This window comes from Girardinichthys multiradiatus, chromosome 1 (assembly GCF_021462225.1).
Source record: "Girardinichthys multiradiatus isolate DD_20200921_A chromosome 1, DD_fGirMul_XY1, whole genome shotgun sequence".
In the NCBI taxonomy this organism is placed as follows: domain Eukaryota; kingdom Metazoa; phylum Chordata; class Actinopteri; order Cyprinodontiformes; family Goodeidae; genus Girardinichthys; species Girardinichthys multiradiatus.
The window spans coordinates 26,562,620-26,582,286 of record NC_061794.1 but is presented as its reverse complement, the minus strand read 5'-3'; the positions used below and the strand labels follow the sequence as shown (position 1 = coordinate 26,582,286).

General features: G+C 39.5%; 1 protein-coding gene across 1 annotated transcript; it reads right to left on the bottom strand.

Moving 5' to 3' along the window:
- Positions 1-349: 349 nt before the first annotated feature.
- LOC124865806 (rho-related GTP-binding protein RhoA-D) lies at positions 350-19,318 on the bottom strand. Its single transcript, XM_047361245.1, has 5 exons — positions 19,183-19,318; positions 6,367-6,522; positions 4,100-4,220; positions 2,009-2,139; positions 350-1,926 (listed from the first exon to the last, which is right to left on the bottom strand). Exons 2-5 carry the CDS (start codon positions 6,520-6,522, stop codon positions 1,753-1,755), a joined length of 582 nt encoding a protein of 193 aa, XP_047217201.1. The 5' UTR covers positions 19,183-19,318; the 3' UTR covers positions 350-1,752.
- Between the last annotated feature and the right edge of the window lie 349 nt (positions 19,319-19,667).

Below are 19,667 nucleotides of genomic sequence, written 5' to 3'. Positions count from 1 at the left end.
AATCCAGTCATGTTCAGCCAATTTTCTATTTTAAGGAAACCCAGCAGATTGCATCTAGTCACCGACTTTGCGGCGATCACTCCACCTGAACGAGCATGTGTTGTCAGTGAACAGCTGATTACATCAAGAATACTCATTCAGTTGTCAGATGGTGGATTGAGCAGTGCTGTGTGACATATTGCTTGATTTAATCCCCCCCTAGCTTTATCGCTGACCTTTCTTGCGTTTTTTGTCTTGAAAATGTTTTTGTTCAGTAATGTTTTCTAACAAACTTCAGTCCAACAGATTTTGCAGATTTTTTCTATTTGCAAAACCAAGTACCAAGATTAAACCAATCCATTCAAGCTAATGGTTTTTCAAAAATATTTTATTAACACATTTGTCTCATCCAGACAACACAATCCACCCTTGTTTGCAAAGCGTATTCACGATCAACATTTTCTCTTTAACTACGCGTTATACATTTAACATGGGGCCCAAAAGTGCAGGTTTTATTCTAGGCCAACTACTTTCTGATCTCTGAATCTAAACGTATAAAGCAAGTGATACACCAACATTTTACAGTGGTGACAGGATCAATGGGCTTTTAATAAAGTAACAGAGGGCTTATGGATTTTTAAAAAGGTTGACTATCTCTGCTTTTTGATAGAAAAGCATTCAAACTGTAGAGTTCTACCGGGTTAAAGATTAGACACGCACGTATTACACGTCAAAGCATTTAAAATCTTATGTCCTACACCTTCCGTTTATATTGTTAATGCATGTTATAAAAAAAAAAAAAAAAGACTTGGCCAACAGAACTGATACTGCTGAGCTAAAGAGATGACACCGCTCTATTGATAGACTAACATTGCATATAAAAATGGCTGTAAACAGAGTGCATTCATCTTCAGGAAATCTATTGCACAGTACTGTGGGGTAACTGTATATTGGATCTGAAACAGTACAGAGATCAGGAAGGAGGCTGGACTGATGGAGGGAAAGCATTGGTCGGGTCTCAAGAACCAGTGGAGTTCAACTGTTAGTATTGTCCTCAACAATAGAGCACTGTCTCCAGTGCCAGTTTAAGCTGTCGCCATAACCGAGAGACCACTGTGCAGTCCAAATCCTCTTTGCTCTTTTAGTGTACTGTATTTAGGGCTTAATTAGGTGTGGACGGCTCCCAAGTTTAGTCTCGTGCAGAAGAATTGTGAAAAACAGCTCGGCTGACAAAGCACTTGGTGAAATACAAGTTTTAGTGTGCAAAATTAATAGAGGTAAAACAAAAACCATCACAGAATCAGGTGTATAAAAGGAAACCAAGTGGTACAAGATGGAGTTTTTAGCAGAAGCCGAACATGAAAAAAAAAAAGAAAAGCAATTCGTGGCTGAAAGAAAAAGAGGGCAAAAAGCCCACAAGACCCTTTCTCTGTCAACAGAATCACAAGAAGCAGATGGCATGGCATTTTTAAAGAATATGCACATTTAAATACAAACATACATTCACACAGAAGGAAGGGTCCAATCCTCCACACAAGAGGCCTGGTGTGCTGGTTACCAGAAATGACAGGATAGGAGCAACAACAGAGTTGGAAAGGAAACATTTAATAATAGCCGATTTGTTTTGTTTTAAACAGTTGTGGCAGTCTTTCATATGTGCCTGCATGTGTGGAGTAAGTACAGTCTATGGAAGCCACTGATTTAAGGTTTCTCTAAGTTGTTGTCTGGGACAGTCCTCCCTCAGATGCTGATCAGCCAACAGATCCTGACCCCTCACAGTAACTGGCAGCCACCCTTCTTCTTGCGCTTGCGGACCTGCAGCGCTGCTCTGGTAGCCATCTCAAACACGTCCCGCACGCCGTCCTTGGTCTTGGCTGAGCACTCCATGTAGCCAAAGGCACTGATGCGGTTGGTCATGTCTCTGCCCTCCTCAGACTTCACAGGCTCCTGGGAGGTCATGTAAAAAGCTTGGTTAAAATGTGAATGCTGAAATAATTATTTACTTGTTAGACTTGGCATATCACCACACCTGTTTCATCTTGGTCAACTCCCTGCGTGTGTGTTCATCATTTCTGAGGTCCTTCTTGTTGCCCACAAGGATGATGGGGACATTGGGACAGAAATGTTTCACTTCGGGGGTCCATTTCTCAGGGATGTTCTCTGAAAAAATTCTGATGCATGAGTAGAAAGTCCCAGCAAAGTGCTTGCCAAATTTTTTATTCCCTACAAGGACAGCTGGGGGCGTTTTCCTTGTGACTGTACCGATAATCATCAAGAAGCCACTGACCCCTGGATGATATGCAGCCATTCTTTAAGAAGGACACGTCATTAGGCCGAGCAATACCAGGCAAGCATTATCCATTAAATTTAATTACTGAGAATTTAAAAATTTTAAAAATGTGCACACCATAGATTTTAAGTCAGTTAAAGGTTCAACTTAAAATTCCAAAACTATGGAAGATATTTTAGTTACAATTTTGGTTAACGTTGTTTTAATGTTCTAAAGTACAGAATTAACTATATTTAAGAACTATATCAGTTCTATTACTGACTAGAAAATGAGCTTTAAGTTCATATAATTCCTCTTCTATGGCTATAAGCTCCAGTTTAATCAAGCAAAAGTTAACGAGCTGGACAATTGTGAAATACCAAATCAATCATCATTAACTTTGGAAAAGAGATCATTTCTGCAAACAGGAAGAGCTGTAACATTAAATATAGCACTTTGAAAAAGTATTAATATTCCCTGAACTTTTTCCACAATTTAGCACATATAAAAAGCTTTACTATATTTTATTTAAAAAGATTTTTACACCAACACAAAGTAGTGCATTATTTTGTGAAGTGGAAGGAAGTTTTACAGGATTTTATTTTATTAAACAAACAAAAATCTGAGAAGTGTTGCTCAGTATGTTGTAGAACCACACTTTGGGGGTATATCTCAATCAGCTTTGGACGTCCAGAGCTGGACATTTTTGCATTCATCTTCTTGGCAAAATAAACTAGTTGAAGAGCATCTGAACATCAATCTTCTGAATAATTCTAACACAAAAAAATGCTTTGATCTAAACCATTTTAGCCTTGGCTGACTGATCAGAAGCCTGCTGGAACCGGAAACTCTGTCCTGGACTCATGGCTTTTGCAGCCCCTAGCAGGTTTTGATCCAGGAATGCCCTCTATTCAGAACGTGTTCACATCACACATTCATAACTCGGGCCAGCCTCCCTGTTCTGTTGAAGAAATGCAGAACCACAACAGATGCTGCCACCTGTGTGTGTGTGTATTTTCTTTTTTTTGGGTTTTTTTAAATGGTGGGGAATGTGCATTCAGGGTGTTATGTTTTCTGCTACAGTTTTGAATGTATGTCAAGCCATCTACAGTTCGAATCTCACCACTCTTCCATATAGGCCATATTTGTGTAATGTGTAATAAATGGCTGTCCTGTTCACAGATTTTCTCTCTTGAGCTGTGAATCTTCGCAGCTTCTCTGGTTTTTTTTTTTTTTTTTTGGCCGTTTCTCTGATTAACTCTCTCCGTTTGACCTTTCAGTTTAGAAAGGTCAAATTTTTCTTTTTTTTTAGATGATGGATTGACAAGTTTTCCGCGAGACCCTCAAAGCTTGGAATATTGTTTTATAATCTCACCCTGCTTTAAACTTCTCCACAATTTTATCACCGACCTGTCTGATGTGTTCCTTGGCCTTCATGGGGCAGTTTCCAATAATAGACTTCTAAGGTCTTCAAAGAGAATCTCCATTTATATGGACAATAAATTACACACAGCAGAACTCTATTTACCAACTACTATCGGCAATTTATTTGCAGCGGTTGTTAGGGTGGAAACAGCAAAGAGGTCTGAATGTTCAAATGGTAGTTCAGATATTTTTTTATAAAAAGAAATCTGAAAAGGTTGATGGTTATTAGATATTTAGCAAGGCACTACATCAAGAATGAAGATGACAAAAATAAATACCCTGTCCTCCACTTCCAACATGAAAGAAAATTGCTTGCTGCACTGAATTTAACTTAATTTATATAATGTAGCTAAACAGTTTTCTCCATGAAGCTCCTTTTCAATATTTCCAACATGTGGTGCAGTGGACAGTCGCTATGAGCCTTACCTAAACTGTCAGGGCTGTCTATAGAGAAGCACATTAGTATAACGTCTGTGTCAGGGTAGGAGAGAGGCCGCAGTCTATCATAATCCTCCTGGCCGGCAGTATCCCACAGTGCCAACTCCACCTGTGCGAGAGAGGGACAGGGGAAGAAAGCTACTTCAAAAAACTAAAGTTAGCTGGAAGCTGAATTTTGAAAGGGCATCACAACTGAAACAAAAACTACTGACAAGAGCAGAAGTAAATTCCTCTGCTACTAGCCCCATAAAGCCACATCTCAGTGGTAGGGGACGTTCCCACAGGCCTTAGGCTGTTAATCAAAGTGGTGGCAGTCCCAGAGAGTCTGACCTGCTCCTGATAAAATTAATGTCCTGCAAAAAGCATTTTCAAAAGCTCAGCAGGAGAGCTACCAATTTTATAACTCTGTAGCCTAAAACTGTCAGTGCATGCAAAACATGTATGAATACAAGTCTCTAAGCCTTAGATGCATGTTATCCCACAATATTTTCTTTTAGCATTGTGCTGGTTTCATTAACATAACTTTTACAGACAAGTAGCATCTAAAAGTGGTCCTAAAAAAAGCTAAAAACTGGGTATAAACTAGATTAATTGGACCTTAGAGAGCTATAGCAGTATCTTAGCAGTTCCTCTGGACCTTAGACTTCTCACTGCGCTCTGTTTGTCCAAGTCCTCACTGGCATACAAACTACTTCCCTTCGCTAAACAAACAGGAGATGTCAAGGTCTAAAATGTAGTTTAACATAGGCAGAGTATTTTTCATACAAGAACTGTCTCAAACGAGTCAGACATATCAAGACACCCTAATGTTGAGAAATAAAAAGGCAGATACTTAAATCATGCAAAACCATTGGGGACACAAGTACATATATTGTGACTGTATCATCCTTGCAGTGTCACTGTGCAAAATAATATCTTCGCAAACAACTGTAGGAAAGCATGAATGTTAGCCAATATATTTCATCACATAAGCTCACACGTCCATGTAATTTTCATCTTGCTGGATGGCATCTCGCAGCATCAGATGTCCACAATGGACAGAGATGATCGTTACCCAAGAGATTTACAGAGTCTGGAAAGCACATAGGGATAGGACGAGGGGAGGAAAATGTGCATCAATCTCAAACAATATCAAAACCTTTTTTTTTTTTTATATATCGTGCGGCCCCAATAAATGTGGAGTATAACTGGTCGCAAATTTATTCTGCAGCAGGACACAGACCCTAAACATACAGAGTCAATGGTTACCATGTCACAGCAAAGAAGAACTAAATGTCCTGGACCTGACGGTACAGTCTCCGCACAGCGCTGATCTTAATATAGAATCTGTCTTGGATTGCAAGAAGAAACAGAAAGAGAGGAGACCTTCATCTGCAGATCTTTGGAACAACCTACCAGCAGAGTTCCTATTAAAACTGATCAAGTGTTTCTTGAAGAATTGATGCCATTTCGATGACAGAGCATTGTCACTTAAATATTGAATTTATTTAGATTTCTGTCCTGTTTGTTCACTGCATTTTATTAATTGCTGAAAATAAACTACTGACATCCATTTAAAAGCTGTTTTAGTTTCAAGCATTTTTTCTTATACTGACCAAAACATTTGCCACAGGGCTGTACATGGGGTAAAATCAATTTTACATCTCACAGAACAATTTAAAAAGCTGATACCAAATTTTGCAGCACAGGAAACGGGAAAAGGAAAATAGTCATGATCTACAAGGTCAGGTGAGGGGGTGGGAATAGTACCCTACACAGGAAGCTGGCACAGATCCACTTCCTGCTGTTGGCTGGAGATGTGTACCGTTAAAACAATGAAATGTCCCAAAGGGTTTGCTCACAATTCACATTAATACACATCAAAATGGCACATGGTTTATAAAAAACAAGATTTGGAGCATGACATAAAACTGCCAGCTCTGAACACCAATCTCATCACAGCTGAAATCCCTCTTTACCTCCAAATTTCAACCGCGCGTTTTCCGCAGTTGAAATTAAACTTGACTGATGTCATGCTAGTGTAGATATTCACCTTTGTAACTTCCCTGGTAGTGACTCAGTCTTCAACTTACCGTATTATATGGAACCTAAACCTCCAAAGGATCTCCCAACTAGACTTTTCTGTTTAAAATGATCATGTGCTGGAGTTAAATAATTAAAGTGGTATATAAAAATATGATTAAGCTGCACATACATTTAAACTAATACACTCTGTAAATGCATACTTTCCATCATGAAATTTAAATGCAGAATACCTGTTTGCCATCAACTTCAATGTCAGCAATGTAGTTCTCAAATACAGTGGGGACGTAGACCTCTGGGAACTGGTCCTTACTGAAGACGATGAGCAGGCAAGTCTTCCCGCATGCACCATCTCCAACTATCACCAGCTTCTTTCTGATTGCAGCCATCTGGAAACAGCACACCAAGATGAGGGTATAGGTTAAGGCTAGAAGCAGCAAGAACTATAGAGAGAAACTGAGGTTAAACAAGTGAGGAGACATGTAACCATAAATGGTGTGAGAACAGAGGGGAAGAAAAAAGGGAGAAACGATGACCCAAGTATGTTTTAGAGCCGCACCCTCTTCCTTTTCCTGGGTTGAGTATATGGGGTGAAAGGGAGAATACGCAGCAGCTCTATATGCTGCTCCATCTTTACAGTCTCCTCTACATATTAGTGCATGAGGGATTCACAGCTCCCACTGATTGTCTGACAGCGTTATCGATCACATTTCTCTCCCTAGGTCGTTTTCTTTCATATGACCATGAAAGACGTGTGATTGTGACATCAACGTGGCTCGCCAGAGAAACCGTGGTGGTCACCCTAGATCAATAGTCATGTCCCACAGGCTGATAACAGAGAAAAGGCAGAGGGAGGCAATGTTCTGGCTGTCCCACGGATGCATTAGCTTCTACAAATCTCAAACTCTGCCTATGATTCACACGTGCAGCCGTTTCTAAATCATAAGTATAAATTCAAAGCATTACTGCTGGTTCTCAAACGCATTTGCACTGAGCAAGATGGAGGAGCACAGGGGGACAAACGAGAAAACAGAAGAAAAAAACAACCCAAACAAAGACATTGAAAGTATGGGAACACTTCACCCTAGATGCAGTAAAAAGACGAGCGACCTGCAAGATATGCAAAAACGGTCTGGCATGGCACGGAAGCACGCCTTTACTACAGGTCCTTCTCAAAATATTAGCATATTGTGATAAAGTTCATTATTTTCCATAATGTCATGATGAAAATTTAACATTCATATATTTTAGATTCATTGCACACTAACTGAAATATTTCAGGTCTTTTATTGTCTTAATACGGATGATTTTGGCATACAGCTCATGAAAACCCAAAATTCCCATCTCACAAAAGTAGCATATTTCATCCGACCAAAAAAAGAAAAGTGTTTTTAATACAAAAAACATCAACCTTCAAATAATCATGTACAGTTATGCACTCAATACTTGGTCGGGAATCCTTTTGCAGAAATGACTGCTTCAATGCGGCGTGGCATGGAGGCAATCAGCCTGTGGCACTGCTGAGGTCTTATGGAGGCCCAGGATGCTTCGATAGCGGCCTTTAGCTCATCCAAAGTGTTGGGCCTTGAGTCTCTCAACGTTCTCTTCACAATATCCCACAGATTCTCTATGGGGTTCAGGTCAAGAAAGTTGGCAGGCCAATTGAGCACAGTGATACCATGGTCAGTAAACCATTTACCAGTGGTTTTGGCACTGTGAGCAGGTGCCAGGTCGTGCTGAAAAATGAAATCTTCATCTCCATAAAGCTTTTCAGCAGATGGAAGCATGAAGTGCTCCAAAATCTCCTGATAGCTAGCTGCATTGACCCTGCCCTTGATAAAACACAGTGGACCAACACCAGCAGCTGACACGGCACCCCAGACCATCACTGACTGTGGGTACTTGACACTGGACTTCTGGCATTTTGGCTTTTCCTTCTCCCCAGTCTTCCTCCAGACTCTGGCACCTTGATTTCTGAATGACATGCAGAATTTGCTTTCACCCGAAAAAAGTACTTTGGACCACTGAGCAACAGTCCAGTGCTGCTTCTCTGTAGCCCAGGTCAGGCGCTTCTGCTGCTGTTTCTGGTTCAAAAGTGGCCGGACCTGGGGAATGCGGCACCTGTAGCCCATTTCCTGCACACGCCTGTGCACGGTGGCTCTGGATGCTCACTACTCCAGACTCAGTCCACTGCTTCCGCAGGTCCCCCAGGGTCTGGAATCGGCCCGTCTCCACAATCTTCCTCAGGGTCCGGTCACCTCTTCTTGTTGTGCAGCGTTTTCTGCCACACTTTTTCCTTCCCACAGACTTCCCACTGAGGTGCCTTGATACAGCACTCTGGGAACAGCCTATTCGTTCAGAAATTTCTTTCTGTGTCTTACCCTCTTGCTTGAGGGTGTCAATAGTGGCCTTCTGGACAGCAGTCAGGTCGGCAGTCTTACCCATGATTGGGGTTTTGAGTGATGAACCAGGCTGGGAGTTTTAAAGGCCTCAGGAATCTTTTGCAGGTGTTTAGAGTTAACTCGTTGATTCAGATGATTAGGTTCATAGCTCGTTTAGAGACCCTTTTAATGATATGCTAATTTTGTGAGATAGGAATTTTGGGTTTTCATGAGCTGTATGCCAAAATCATCCATATTAAGACAATAAAAGACCTGAAATATTTCAGTTAGTGTGCAATGAATCTAAAATATATGAATGTTAAATTTTCATCATGACATTATGGAAAATAATGAACTTTATCACAATATGCTAATATTTTGAGAAGGACCTGTACATGAACATCCGAGATGAAAGCATGTCGGACTAAACCTGCTAAATACTGTTAATTAATTTAATTAATGTTAATTTTGTGTTGCAGATGTAGGTGCTGCTTTGTTCATGACAGTAACAGCAAATATAAAAACCGATTAATCGTAAAAATAATCGACAGATTAGTCGGTTATTAAAATAATCGTTAGTTGCAGCCCTAATCTGAACACAATTTCCCTCAAGAGACCATAAAACTAAACCAAAAGCTATTTAAAATAGTTCAGTTTTCACAGCTTATTGAGACAAACTACTCTAGTTAAAACTACAAACATGTTGGAGAAAAATGCAATCAGAGGTGGCCTGTGAGAACAAAGTGTAAGTATCTCCATTAAGTCAAAATTTAAAGATGGATCTAGAGGGGAGGCATGTCCCATATAGGCAGAGTGTGCGCCCCATATAGAGAGTTTATAGCCCTCGATCCAAACGTTCGGGGTTCTATTACCAACCATGGGATCTTAGCTGTGTGACATCCCCCCTTGTTTCTTTCCCCATCTCCTAGCTCATTACTGTGAATAAAGGCAATTAGTCCTCCAAACAAAATCTTCATTTCTTTTAACAATGATGAAATTTAATAATAATAATCATGATGCACAATCTTTATCCAGTTACATCTCTAATCCAGGAAAGCAACCGAAGCTTTCAATGATGCACATTTTAGTCTGTTTCATATTTAAAGCCAAGTTGTGCCAGCTGTGTAAAGACATCTGCACGTCACCTAAAAAGAGAAGTTTTTTAGAAGCTTCCTTGTTTCTAAATGTGCAGTTAAGAAAAGACATGCTGGTTCCAATCAGGAAAAGGTAGTGAGTCGCATCTTAAATGTCAGCTCACATTTCTTCTAAAGCAATAGAAAAACTGCCTCCATTTCCTAAACTCATGGTAAGTGTTAAAATGACAAAAACCACTCAAGTGTAGGTCTCAACTTTTTTAAGTTTGGATTTAATCTTTGCTCAATAACCAAACTGCTCAAATACAAGTTGTTCGCTAGAATCTAAAACCGCAGCTCTCTTTTTCACTGCAAAAATACAAAAGAGACAACCTTAGTTATTTCCAAACATTAAATTAGGCCAGTGTCCTGTCAGGTACTCTGCAGAGACACACCTGTTCTCTGTGATAGCGAGCTGCTGCTGCTGCTGCTGCATACATCACACTGACATTGCCAGAAGGAAACTACATATTCAGAAACAAATCCACCTCACTAGCAGCAAACACTGAAAGCTTCAAAAAGAAAATGAGGCTATTCCCACATACTGAGTAATGTGTTGTAAAATGCAGCTGATTGATGACCACAGCTGTCACAGCAGGCTTCCTACTGTTACAGTGGTACTACAAAGCACACGTCAGGGATAGTGGCCCTTTTGCTTCGAATAAATGCAAATGCAAACCCAGAGTGAAAGTACCGTTTTTCCACAACACTGGGTGTCAATCACTAGGTATGTTCTAACATATAGACTCTGCATTAACATGTACAAAATGTTTATAAATGACAGGTTTATAGTAGAACCACACAATATACAGAATCTTTATTGTCATCGCTATATGAATGTGTGCAATAAATTTAGATCGTGCAGCCCTAGCTTTCAGTATGTGAAACACGAGTAAGCCACATTAAGACAGACATTTGACCCTTAAGAGTTCATTTAAATCCTAAAATTTGTCTCCAAGGACAAAGTTGTCTGCTGAACAAAAATGCAAGAATAAAAAAATATAAATAAATGCTTTATTCCCCTTTTCAACAGGTCACCCTTTTATTAATTAATACTAGTTCAGTCTGAAATATAAATGAGAGCATTAATTTTCTCCAAAAAAATGAATAACTGGTATGTGGTAGGGGGGTTTGTCCTCTATCAAGCGCATCGTCTCATACGCCACAGTAGACATGAGCAAAAAGGCAGTAAAAGTAAAGAAGGGATATTTAAAAACAACAACGTGCACCAAGTTGCTGAACTTTACAACAGCACAGATCAGGCTTTTTGAAGACGTTTTGAAACTACAGGAGCATCCAGCTGCCACTAGCTGCCTAGCAGTTAGTGGCAGCTAGTGGCAGGCCCTCCATTTAGCTGGAGGGCCTGTTTAACTGGTTAGTTAGTCAGACTTATTGGACTAACAGCATTGTATCAGATGGTCTAATTACGCTCAGCTGGCCGAGCAGCCAAAATAACGTCAATGCGGTGAACCTTCACAATAAGAACTTAATCCAGGTATAAAGCACTCTCAACTTCACGTAGCATAAAGCTAATTAAAAGTGCTTAGTGTCTTCTCAGCTCATGAAACACTCTGAATACTACTACTACTACCACCAATAATAATGGTAACACTGATGTCGAAGTTAAGCTGATAACCGAATAATTTGTGCACAATGATCATGATTAAAAAAAAAAAAAAATGTTCACACTGTTATGTACAAGGTAGCCATACCTGACTGTTGTAGGTTTGGTTTGAAATTAATATAAATTGTTTTGAGTTAGACAAAACTGTTTGAGAAACAGTGTACTTGGACCATATTTTGAAAATGTCAATTCTGTTTGAATTCCAGTTGGCAAGATTGTGCAAACTGATTATAACATGGTTATAACTGCTGTTTTTCCAAAGTTATTGTTGTGTTATGTTTTTTTTTCTTGAAGAGCTATGTCTTTATGTGGGGATACCATCATAAAATCATGATCTTGCCGTAAAAATAATCGTGATACATTTCTGCCATATCACCAACAACATAAACAAATCATTTATAGTTATTTGGTCATTTAAGCAAAAATCAGGAACCATAACATTCAGCTTTTAGTTTCCAATAACCCTTATCCAGTTATCCAACAGATCAAAAAGATAGCTACCATTACTGTCTAAATGTTCTTGAACTTTCAAATTCCTCTCCAGTTAAGCAGGCCCTTTCTCCGCATAAATGAATACAGTTAACCGTAAAGACTGCTAAAAGCATAACTGGATTATTATCTAGACAGACAACATGCTTTCACAAACAATAGAAATGTTTCACAGTCCAAACTGTACTCTAAAGAATCTGGTTAGTGCAGAAAATCTCTAGATTTTTAACTAGAGCTAAACAGAGTCAGATAAGAGCTGAAAAAAAACAAAATGCCAGCTCCAGTGTTGTTCATTTTACTTACTGGTGCTCCTAATGTGTTGGAAAAGATGTTTGCAATGATGCTCACCTTGCTACTATATTTAGGCGTTTGCAACAAATTAAATAAACTCCTTGAAACTTATAGGGTAAAGGAAAGTGATGGTGTGTGAAATGTCTCAAAAAACATCTCTCTGGTCACCGACTATTGCTTAACTACACTGTGCCCAGCAATCTTTTTATGCTTTTTTCAATCCACAGTTTAAGTCCACAGATCCACTGAGTCTCCCTGCACTTCAGAACGAGGTTTCCCATGTGTAATCATAGCGTAAACTGATGTGTCCAGATGTGTTCAAACTTACCACACCAGAGATGACGTACAGCTCTGCACTGTTTCCATATTGGATGCTCAAGCACTACAGAAGACGTCCATGGAAGGACAGCTCTGCTTTGCAGGATGCATTAAGCTTGCTGTCAGACAATGGAGACAATAATGTCCCCACAACTTCCTGTAGTGCACTGTTCTTATAGGAAAAAAAACAAAAAAACAATGATTTGGTCAAATGGTCCCTAACAGGGGTTTCCAATCTTTTCCATACCATGGCCCCCGAAACAGCATTAGCTTCTGGTCAGGGTCCCCCGTTTGCAAAACCCACAGAAACATAAACTTTTTAAAATGTATTTTATTAACTTTTCAATAGTGAATAAATTTATTTAATGTAAGAATATTATTAAAATATGTTAACACAATTATAATCTCACTGAATAACATTCAACAAACCGTTCAGAACAGTGTTTTTTTTATAGTCATCCCCAACCTTTCCGAGGCCCCCTTAGCGTCCCCTGGCTTTGGCCACAGCCCCCACTTTGAAAACCACTAGTCTATAAGATGCACAAAATTTTGTGGTTACTTTTTTTTTGTTTAAATAATTGACTTGCCATCATCAATCAAATAAACTGATAATTGCATCCCTAACCTAGGCTTGATGAGCTTCACAACCACCCATGTCTGACCTTACACTCAGTAACTATAAAACAGAAGTTCTCAGACTTCCAAACTATAGAAATCTTTCCAGTCAGTGGGCGTCCGCGTCATTGCAAATGATCGGTTTTACAAGAACATCTAATGATCCTGCCCTATATAACAGTCGTATGCGTGTAAAAAAAACGAAGCAAGGGGCAAAGTCATCTTTCTGAGTACATGTGGCATAGATCCCTCCTTTATACAGGTCCTTCTCAAAATATTAGCATATTGTGATAAAGTTAATTATTTTCCATAATGTCATGATGAAAATTTAACATTCATATATTTTAGATTCATTGCACACTAACTGAAATATTTCAGGTCTTTTATTGTCTTAATACGGATGATTTTGGCATACAGTTCATGAAAACCCAAAATTCCTATCTCACAAAATTAGCATATCATTAAAAGGGTCTCTAAACGAGCTATGAACCTAATCATCTGAATCAACGAGTTAACTCTAAACACCTGCAAAAGGTTCCTGAGGCCTTTAAAACTCCCAGCCTGGTTCATCACTCAAAACCCCAATCATGGGTAAGACTGCCGACCTGACTGCTGTCCAAAAGGCTACTATTGACACCCTCAAGCAAGAGGGTAAGACACAGAAAGAAATTTCTGAACGAATAGGCTGTTCCCAGAGTGCTGTATCAAGGCACCTCAGTGGGAAGTCTGTGGGAAGGAAAAAGTGTGGCAGAAAACGCTGCACAACGAGAAGAGGTTATTGGACCCTGGGGAAGATTGTGGAGAAGGGCCGATTCCAGACCTTGGGGGACCTGTGGAAGCAGTGGACTGAGTCTGGAGTAGAAACATCCAGAGCCACCGTGCACAGGCGTGTGCAGGAAATGGGCTACAGGTGCCGCATTCCCCAGGTCAAGCCACTTTTGAACCAGAAACAGCGGCAGAAGTGCCTGACCTGGGCTACAGAGAAGCAGCACTGGACTGTTGCTCAGTGGTCCAAAGTACTTTTTTCGGATGAAAGCAAATTCTGCATGTCATTCGGAAATCAAGGTGCCAGAGTCTGGAGGAAGACTGGGGAGAAGGAAATGCCAAAATGCCAGAAGTCCAGTGTCAAGAACCCACAGTCAGTGATGGTCTGGGGTGCCATGTCAGCTGCTGGTGTTGGTCCACTGTGTTTTATCAAGGGCAGGGTCAATGCAGCTAGCTATCAGGAGATTTTGGAGCACTTCATGCTTCCATCTGCTGAAAAACTTTATGGAGATGAAGATTTCATTTTTCAGCACGACCTGGCACCTGCTCACAGTGCCAAAACCACTGGTAAATGGTTTACTGACCATGGTATCACTGTGCTCAATTGGCCTGCCAACTCTCCTGACCTGAACCCCATAGAGAATCTGTGGGATATTGTGAAGAGAACGTTGAGAGACTCAAGACCCAACACTCTGGATGAGCTAAAGGCCGCTATCGAAGCATCCTGGGCCTCCATAAGACCTCAGCAGTGCCACAGGCTGATTGCCTCCATGCCACGCCGCATTGAAGCAGTCATTTCTGCAAAAGGATTCCCGACCAAGTATTGAGTGCATAAATGTACATTATTATTTGAAGGTTGGCGTTTTTTGTATTAAAAACACTTTTCTTTTGTTGGTCGGATGAAATATGCTAATTTTGTGAGATAGGAATTTTGGGTTTTCATGAGCTGTATGCCAAAATCATCCGTATTAAGACAATAAAAGACCTGAAATATTTCAGTTAATGTGCAATGAATCTAAAATATATGAATGTTAAATTTTCATCATGACATTATGGAAAATAATGAACTTTATCACAATATGCTAATATTTTGAGAAGGACCTGTACACAATGGCAGGCTGTGAACTGCCACAGCCAGTAAAACATTAGCCAGGGTTGCTCACTGCAGGTAACAAGGGTCAAAAATAGAACTAGACAACTAGGTAAGGATAACTATAGAAAATCAGATAAATACTTCGTCCTTTTTTGAACCCCAAACCAACCTCCCAGCCAGGAACTCAAAACCAGTCAAACCAACCCTGTAAAAACAAAATTAAATAATTTCTGATTATCTGGATTTCTTTTCTCAGAATGCTTGCTAATCTCTGAACTACACCATACAATCCAAATATCACAGCTTTGGTTATTAGCCACATGGTTTAAGTGTTTTATCTTATAATGAAGTTCATGTCTAAAAACAAAGTTTCTTGGGATACCTTAAAGCTTTTTTGATGACGTTTTAAATAGCCAAAGAGAAACTGCCTTCATATGATGGTGGAGACTCAAAAAAAATGGCAGAGCGAACAGTACTTTCTAGATTTAACAAAAAGAAGCAGAGTTATCACAAGTCAATCTGATGTCAAACCTTGTGTTAGGCAAATCACAAAAATCAATACAAGCAAAATTTAAACTGTTCTGACCTCAAATCTTAACCATTTGCCCCTTATTTGAGCCATCAACAGTTCTGTTCTGACAATTTCAGAAAACTGTAAACAACACATTGACTGGACGAAACGGCATCTGATCAAATGATAAAACTGTCTCTCTAAAAATGTCAGAAGACATAAGTAACAACAGAAAAACACTGTCCTTTCTCTGTCCCCCCTGGCTGAAGTTGTGATGCTGTTGTCAGTCATATACCTCACAAAATAATGATTAAAAACAACTGAACTAAAAACCCTTTAATGAGCGAATTGTGACAAACTAGGCGTCGGCAATGACTTTCCTCCTTATAACTACTCAGAATTAAACTTAATAATTAAGTTATTAATAAAAGATTAATGTTTGTCAAAAGTGTAGACTCAGATTTAATTTCAGAGCATTTAAATAGTTTAGAAATGTGTTGAGTAGTTCATTTAAAAGCTTCTTAAAACAGTGGAACAAACTGCTCTTAAAAACAAACATGGGCCTCCTCGAAAATCAGGTTTGATGGATAGCTGCTCTCAGTCCTGTGATGTAGTTTTGGCAAACAATGCCTTTGTGAGGTAAAAACAGAAGGGTTCAGCTTTACATAAGGGCCAATTTGTTTTGTCTGTTTATGTGTGTTAGTTTCGTTGACTTTGAAAGCTTTTTCCATAAGCTACTCCAGTCTCTTCCAAAGTGACAGTACACTTGAAAAACTATTTTCCACATACATCACTTGGACTTTTTGAAATACGCAAGAAGTCTTGAATTTAAAGGCTTTATGTGATTTCTCTTTTAGTTTGACAATATAGGGCAATCCAGGCTTCGAGTTATTTTACTGTGAAACATATTTGGCTTTATTTTAAATATTTTAGAGCCTAGAGCTGCTTACTGATCAGATAAAATCTAAAGAATCCATCCTTACAGGTTTGCTGCTTCAAAAAATTTAAATTAAAAATATTTGACTTTTTTCCTTTAACAAAAGATCATAGTATTCCTTCGGTAATATGAGAGAAGTCAATCTCACATTTTCAAGGATGAATCTAATTCTAGACCCCCTCAACCCACTCAAGATCCAGGCTGCGGAGGTTGAAGTCGGAGAACCAAGCTGGAGCCCAAAATAGGACAGAGCCACTGAGACTCCCCCTGTCCAATTCATCACAGAACACACAGCTCAGCTCCAAATATACAGAAAAAAAGAGAAAAATATCACACAGAATTATCCTTTCAGCTGCTTCCCAGATGTCCTGTTTCAGATCAAACAGAATGAAAAGTCACAGATTTTGAGGGAATGAAGTGGATGGGTAGTGATCAGAAGTATAACATGGGCACTGCAGCAACACCAGCAGATTAAGGGTAGCAAAACGTGTAATATGCATGCCTCCAATATTCCAGGAGTACGCACAAGAGGTTAAATCTGCATGGGCGAATAAGGAAACATCTAATGATGATGAGAAACTACTGTTTGCTCTGGTATGTCACAATCTGGGGGCAAATGTGTATCCCTCTTTACAAAAACAAACCCCCCAAAAAAACATACATATACAGCACAAATAAGTGCTGACATCTGTGAGCAGCCTTACATGATTCATCGAGTCCTAATTCCAGACAATTTAAAGCCACACTTTAAAGGATCGGTTCATGAATTTAAAATTCTTAAAAGTAGAGCGTATATTTTCAGGAGGTCCATGTTTTTACAGTAAAACACGCTTCAGTTGCACCAGCTCCCTAAAACAATGCAGGTCTCCTTGGAAATCTGCTCTGATGGAAAGCTGCCCACGCAAATCTGGGACAGGATACCGTGGTGAATTGTTTTTTAAACTATCTTGTCTGATAAACATCTATAACCTAACATTGCAGCTCTCCACAGACTTCAACTGAGCAGTAAGGGATGGAAAAAAAAAACAGAGTGAACAATCATCATTCTATCAGCCCATGACTTGGTGAATCTCTGCTTGTTGCTATGAAGAGGGAGCTTTTAAAATACTTCCTAAGCTCCTCAGCAAACTGCTTCTAGTAAAAATGTCACCAGTGCATCTTCTCATCCATATTAGTCATTTATAAAAGGCGTTGACAGCAACTCCTCAGGTATGCTGGACTTCAATAATGCAGAAAGACATTAGACCTCACACAGTAGGTGTTCGTAATGAATTTTAACCCTTGGTTAGACAGGTATTCATGCAAGGTATAATTATTTCATTTTAAACAGTGCAATCCTAGTGCAGGTCAGTTGGTTAACAGATAAGAGGTGCCTAAACATTATCAACTTGAAATCCAAAATTTGAGTGTCCAAATTTCCCATATGAGTGAAAAAAGTTAAAACAGTTGACCCACTAAGGCAGGGGTGTCCAAAGCTTTATTGGATACAAAACTAATACCCACATCAAAAGAACCTGCATCCCTAATTTTCATTCTTTTTTAATGCATGAGTCCATAGAAATAATAAAAAATAAAATTGGAATCAGTGGGTCAGACCTTAAAAGAAAAAAAGAACAGTCGATATAAATAAATGTTACAAATCTCGTTGTTGTAATAATCAATTTTAGCAGCAGTTCAAATAATGTTTGCTTTCCTGTTTGAAATAAAAGCACTTAAATCATGCCACTAACTTTTCATATGTTGTGTAAATACCATGAAATTGAGGTATTTCTATAAAACGTTTTATCTAAAGAAATCAGTCAAAAGCATTCAATCATGTTCTCTAATTTGGGAATTCTTATGGCATTTCCTTCCTTGCAGGAGCTCTTGGCTTGCCTTACCACTGGCTAGGTCATTCTGTCCAAGTTCAGGTGGTTCAAACATACTTTTGCGGAATCATTCAAACATCTAAACAAAAAGCAAGCCAGGAGCACTAGGTAGGAGATAATATCCGACGCATTCATGTGTATCAGCCTGGGAACAAACATGTGAGTAATCCAGCCGAAGCACATCAGCAGTTCTGCAGCTTTGACTTTAGTTCACGACAAACACCAGGAGTGCAGTTTTGTTATGAAGCACATGCCAAGACAAGGGAGCAAGTTGCTGTGAGAGATGAGGGTTTGCGCTACTGGAGCCGAGCAGCATAACAAGGGTGTGGTGGCTCAGAGAAAGGAATTTCCTCGGGACTGACTAATGTTTTATCACTTATCTGCACCAGACGAACAGGACAGACTTTGACCGCATAACCAAATAAGAAGGAAAAAAAAAAGAAAAAAAAAAAAAAATTCGACCATTTTGTAAACACTTTCGATAATTTTGCTTTCCAGGAATTATTGTGTTAAAGATAGAGAAAACACACGACTGTACCCAACCCCTCCCTACTCGTTGAACAGGTTTTAAATAAGAAACCGAAAATAAAGTTGTTTATTTTTTTGCCACGGAGTAAAGGTGGGGTCTTTATCCTAATCAGCTGAACTCCCCGGTTGATTAAATTACGCAATTCATTAAGATTTATGTAGAAACCGAGCAAAGCTAGATAAGAAGCTAGGAATACCGATATGCTTCGTTTCCTTTACGAGGACAACCAGGTGTGTCCCCCTTACGGCGTCTCTCCTTTACATGTTTTAAATCGGTCGACCAAACCTCGGAAAGAGTGTGGAGAACTTCTAACCAAGTAACAGGTTTCAACTCGCCGAGCCGCTGCTGGTATTTCGACTCATTAACGTGTCCAATGGAGCGGTGTCCCTCCAAACACTTTCCTGGAACCAACAAACTGAAGCTAATGACTCCATATTGCCATCTCAACACCTCGTCTGGCTGGAAAAGGCAATAAAATTTAACGTTAAACCTCACCTCTCCCAAAACGTTGTGGCTTCAGCTAACCAAAGAACTCCGTGCTACCCCGTTGACTGCTGTCGAAATATCCCCGAAGCTAATCAGAGTGACTGGCCGAGCAGCAGTCGAACTGATGCTCCCTTTAGACCCTCCCATTGTGCTGCATTCGAATAGCACTCGTAAATTCACAACTCTCATCGAGAAACAAGTAAACAAACAAAAATAGATCAATAGCATACTCTTTTTATGTACCAATAAACTAAGATTTAATTAGGTGGTATTTATCTAAATTATCTTAACACGCTCAAGCATAGCTGTTTTGCGAAAGATCCAAAAAACGTACCAGGTTCTTCAAATAGAGCACTTGAAATTCCTTAATGTACACAAATGCAGCACAACATCTTGATAATTTCATATTCACGCGCCTGCTCTCTATTGGCCGAAACCATTTAACAGTCAAAAGTCTCCTCCTCTTTACGGTTAAAGTACAATGACATCATTTA

Bases quoted from the DNA above. Each gene is read 5' to 3' on its own strand.
- LOC124865806 (XM_047361245.1), bottom strand. From the start codon at position 6,522: ATGGCTGCAATCAGAAAGAAGCTGGTGATAGTTGGAGATGGTGCATGC. The intron at 4,221-6,366 runs GTATTCTGCATT...TCTCTCGCACAG, and splicing joins TTGAAGTTGATGGCAAACAG to GTGGAGTTGGCACTGTGGGA. The intron at 2,140-4,099 runs GTAAGGCTCATA...GAATTTTTTCAG, and splicing joins AGACAGCCCTGACAGTTTAG to AGAACATCCCTGAGAAATGG.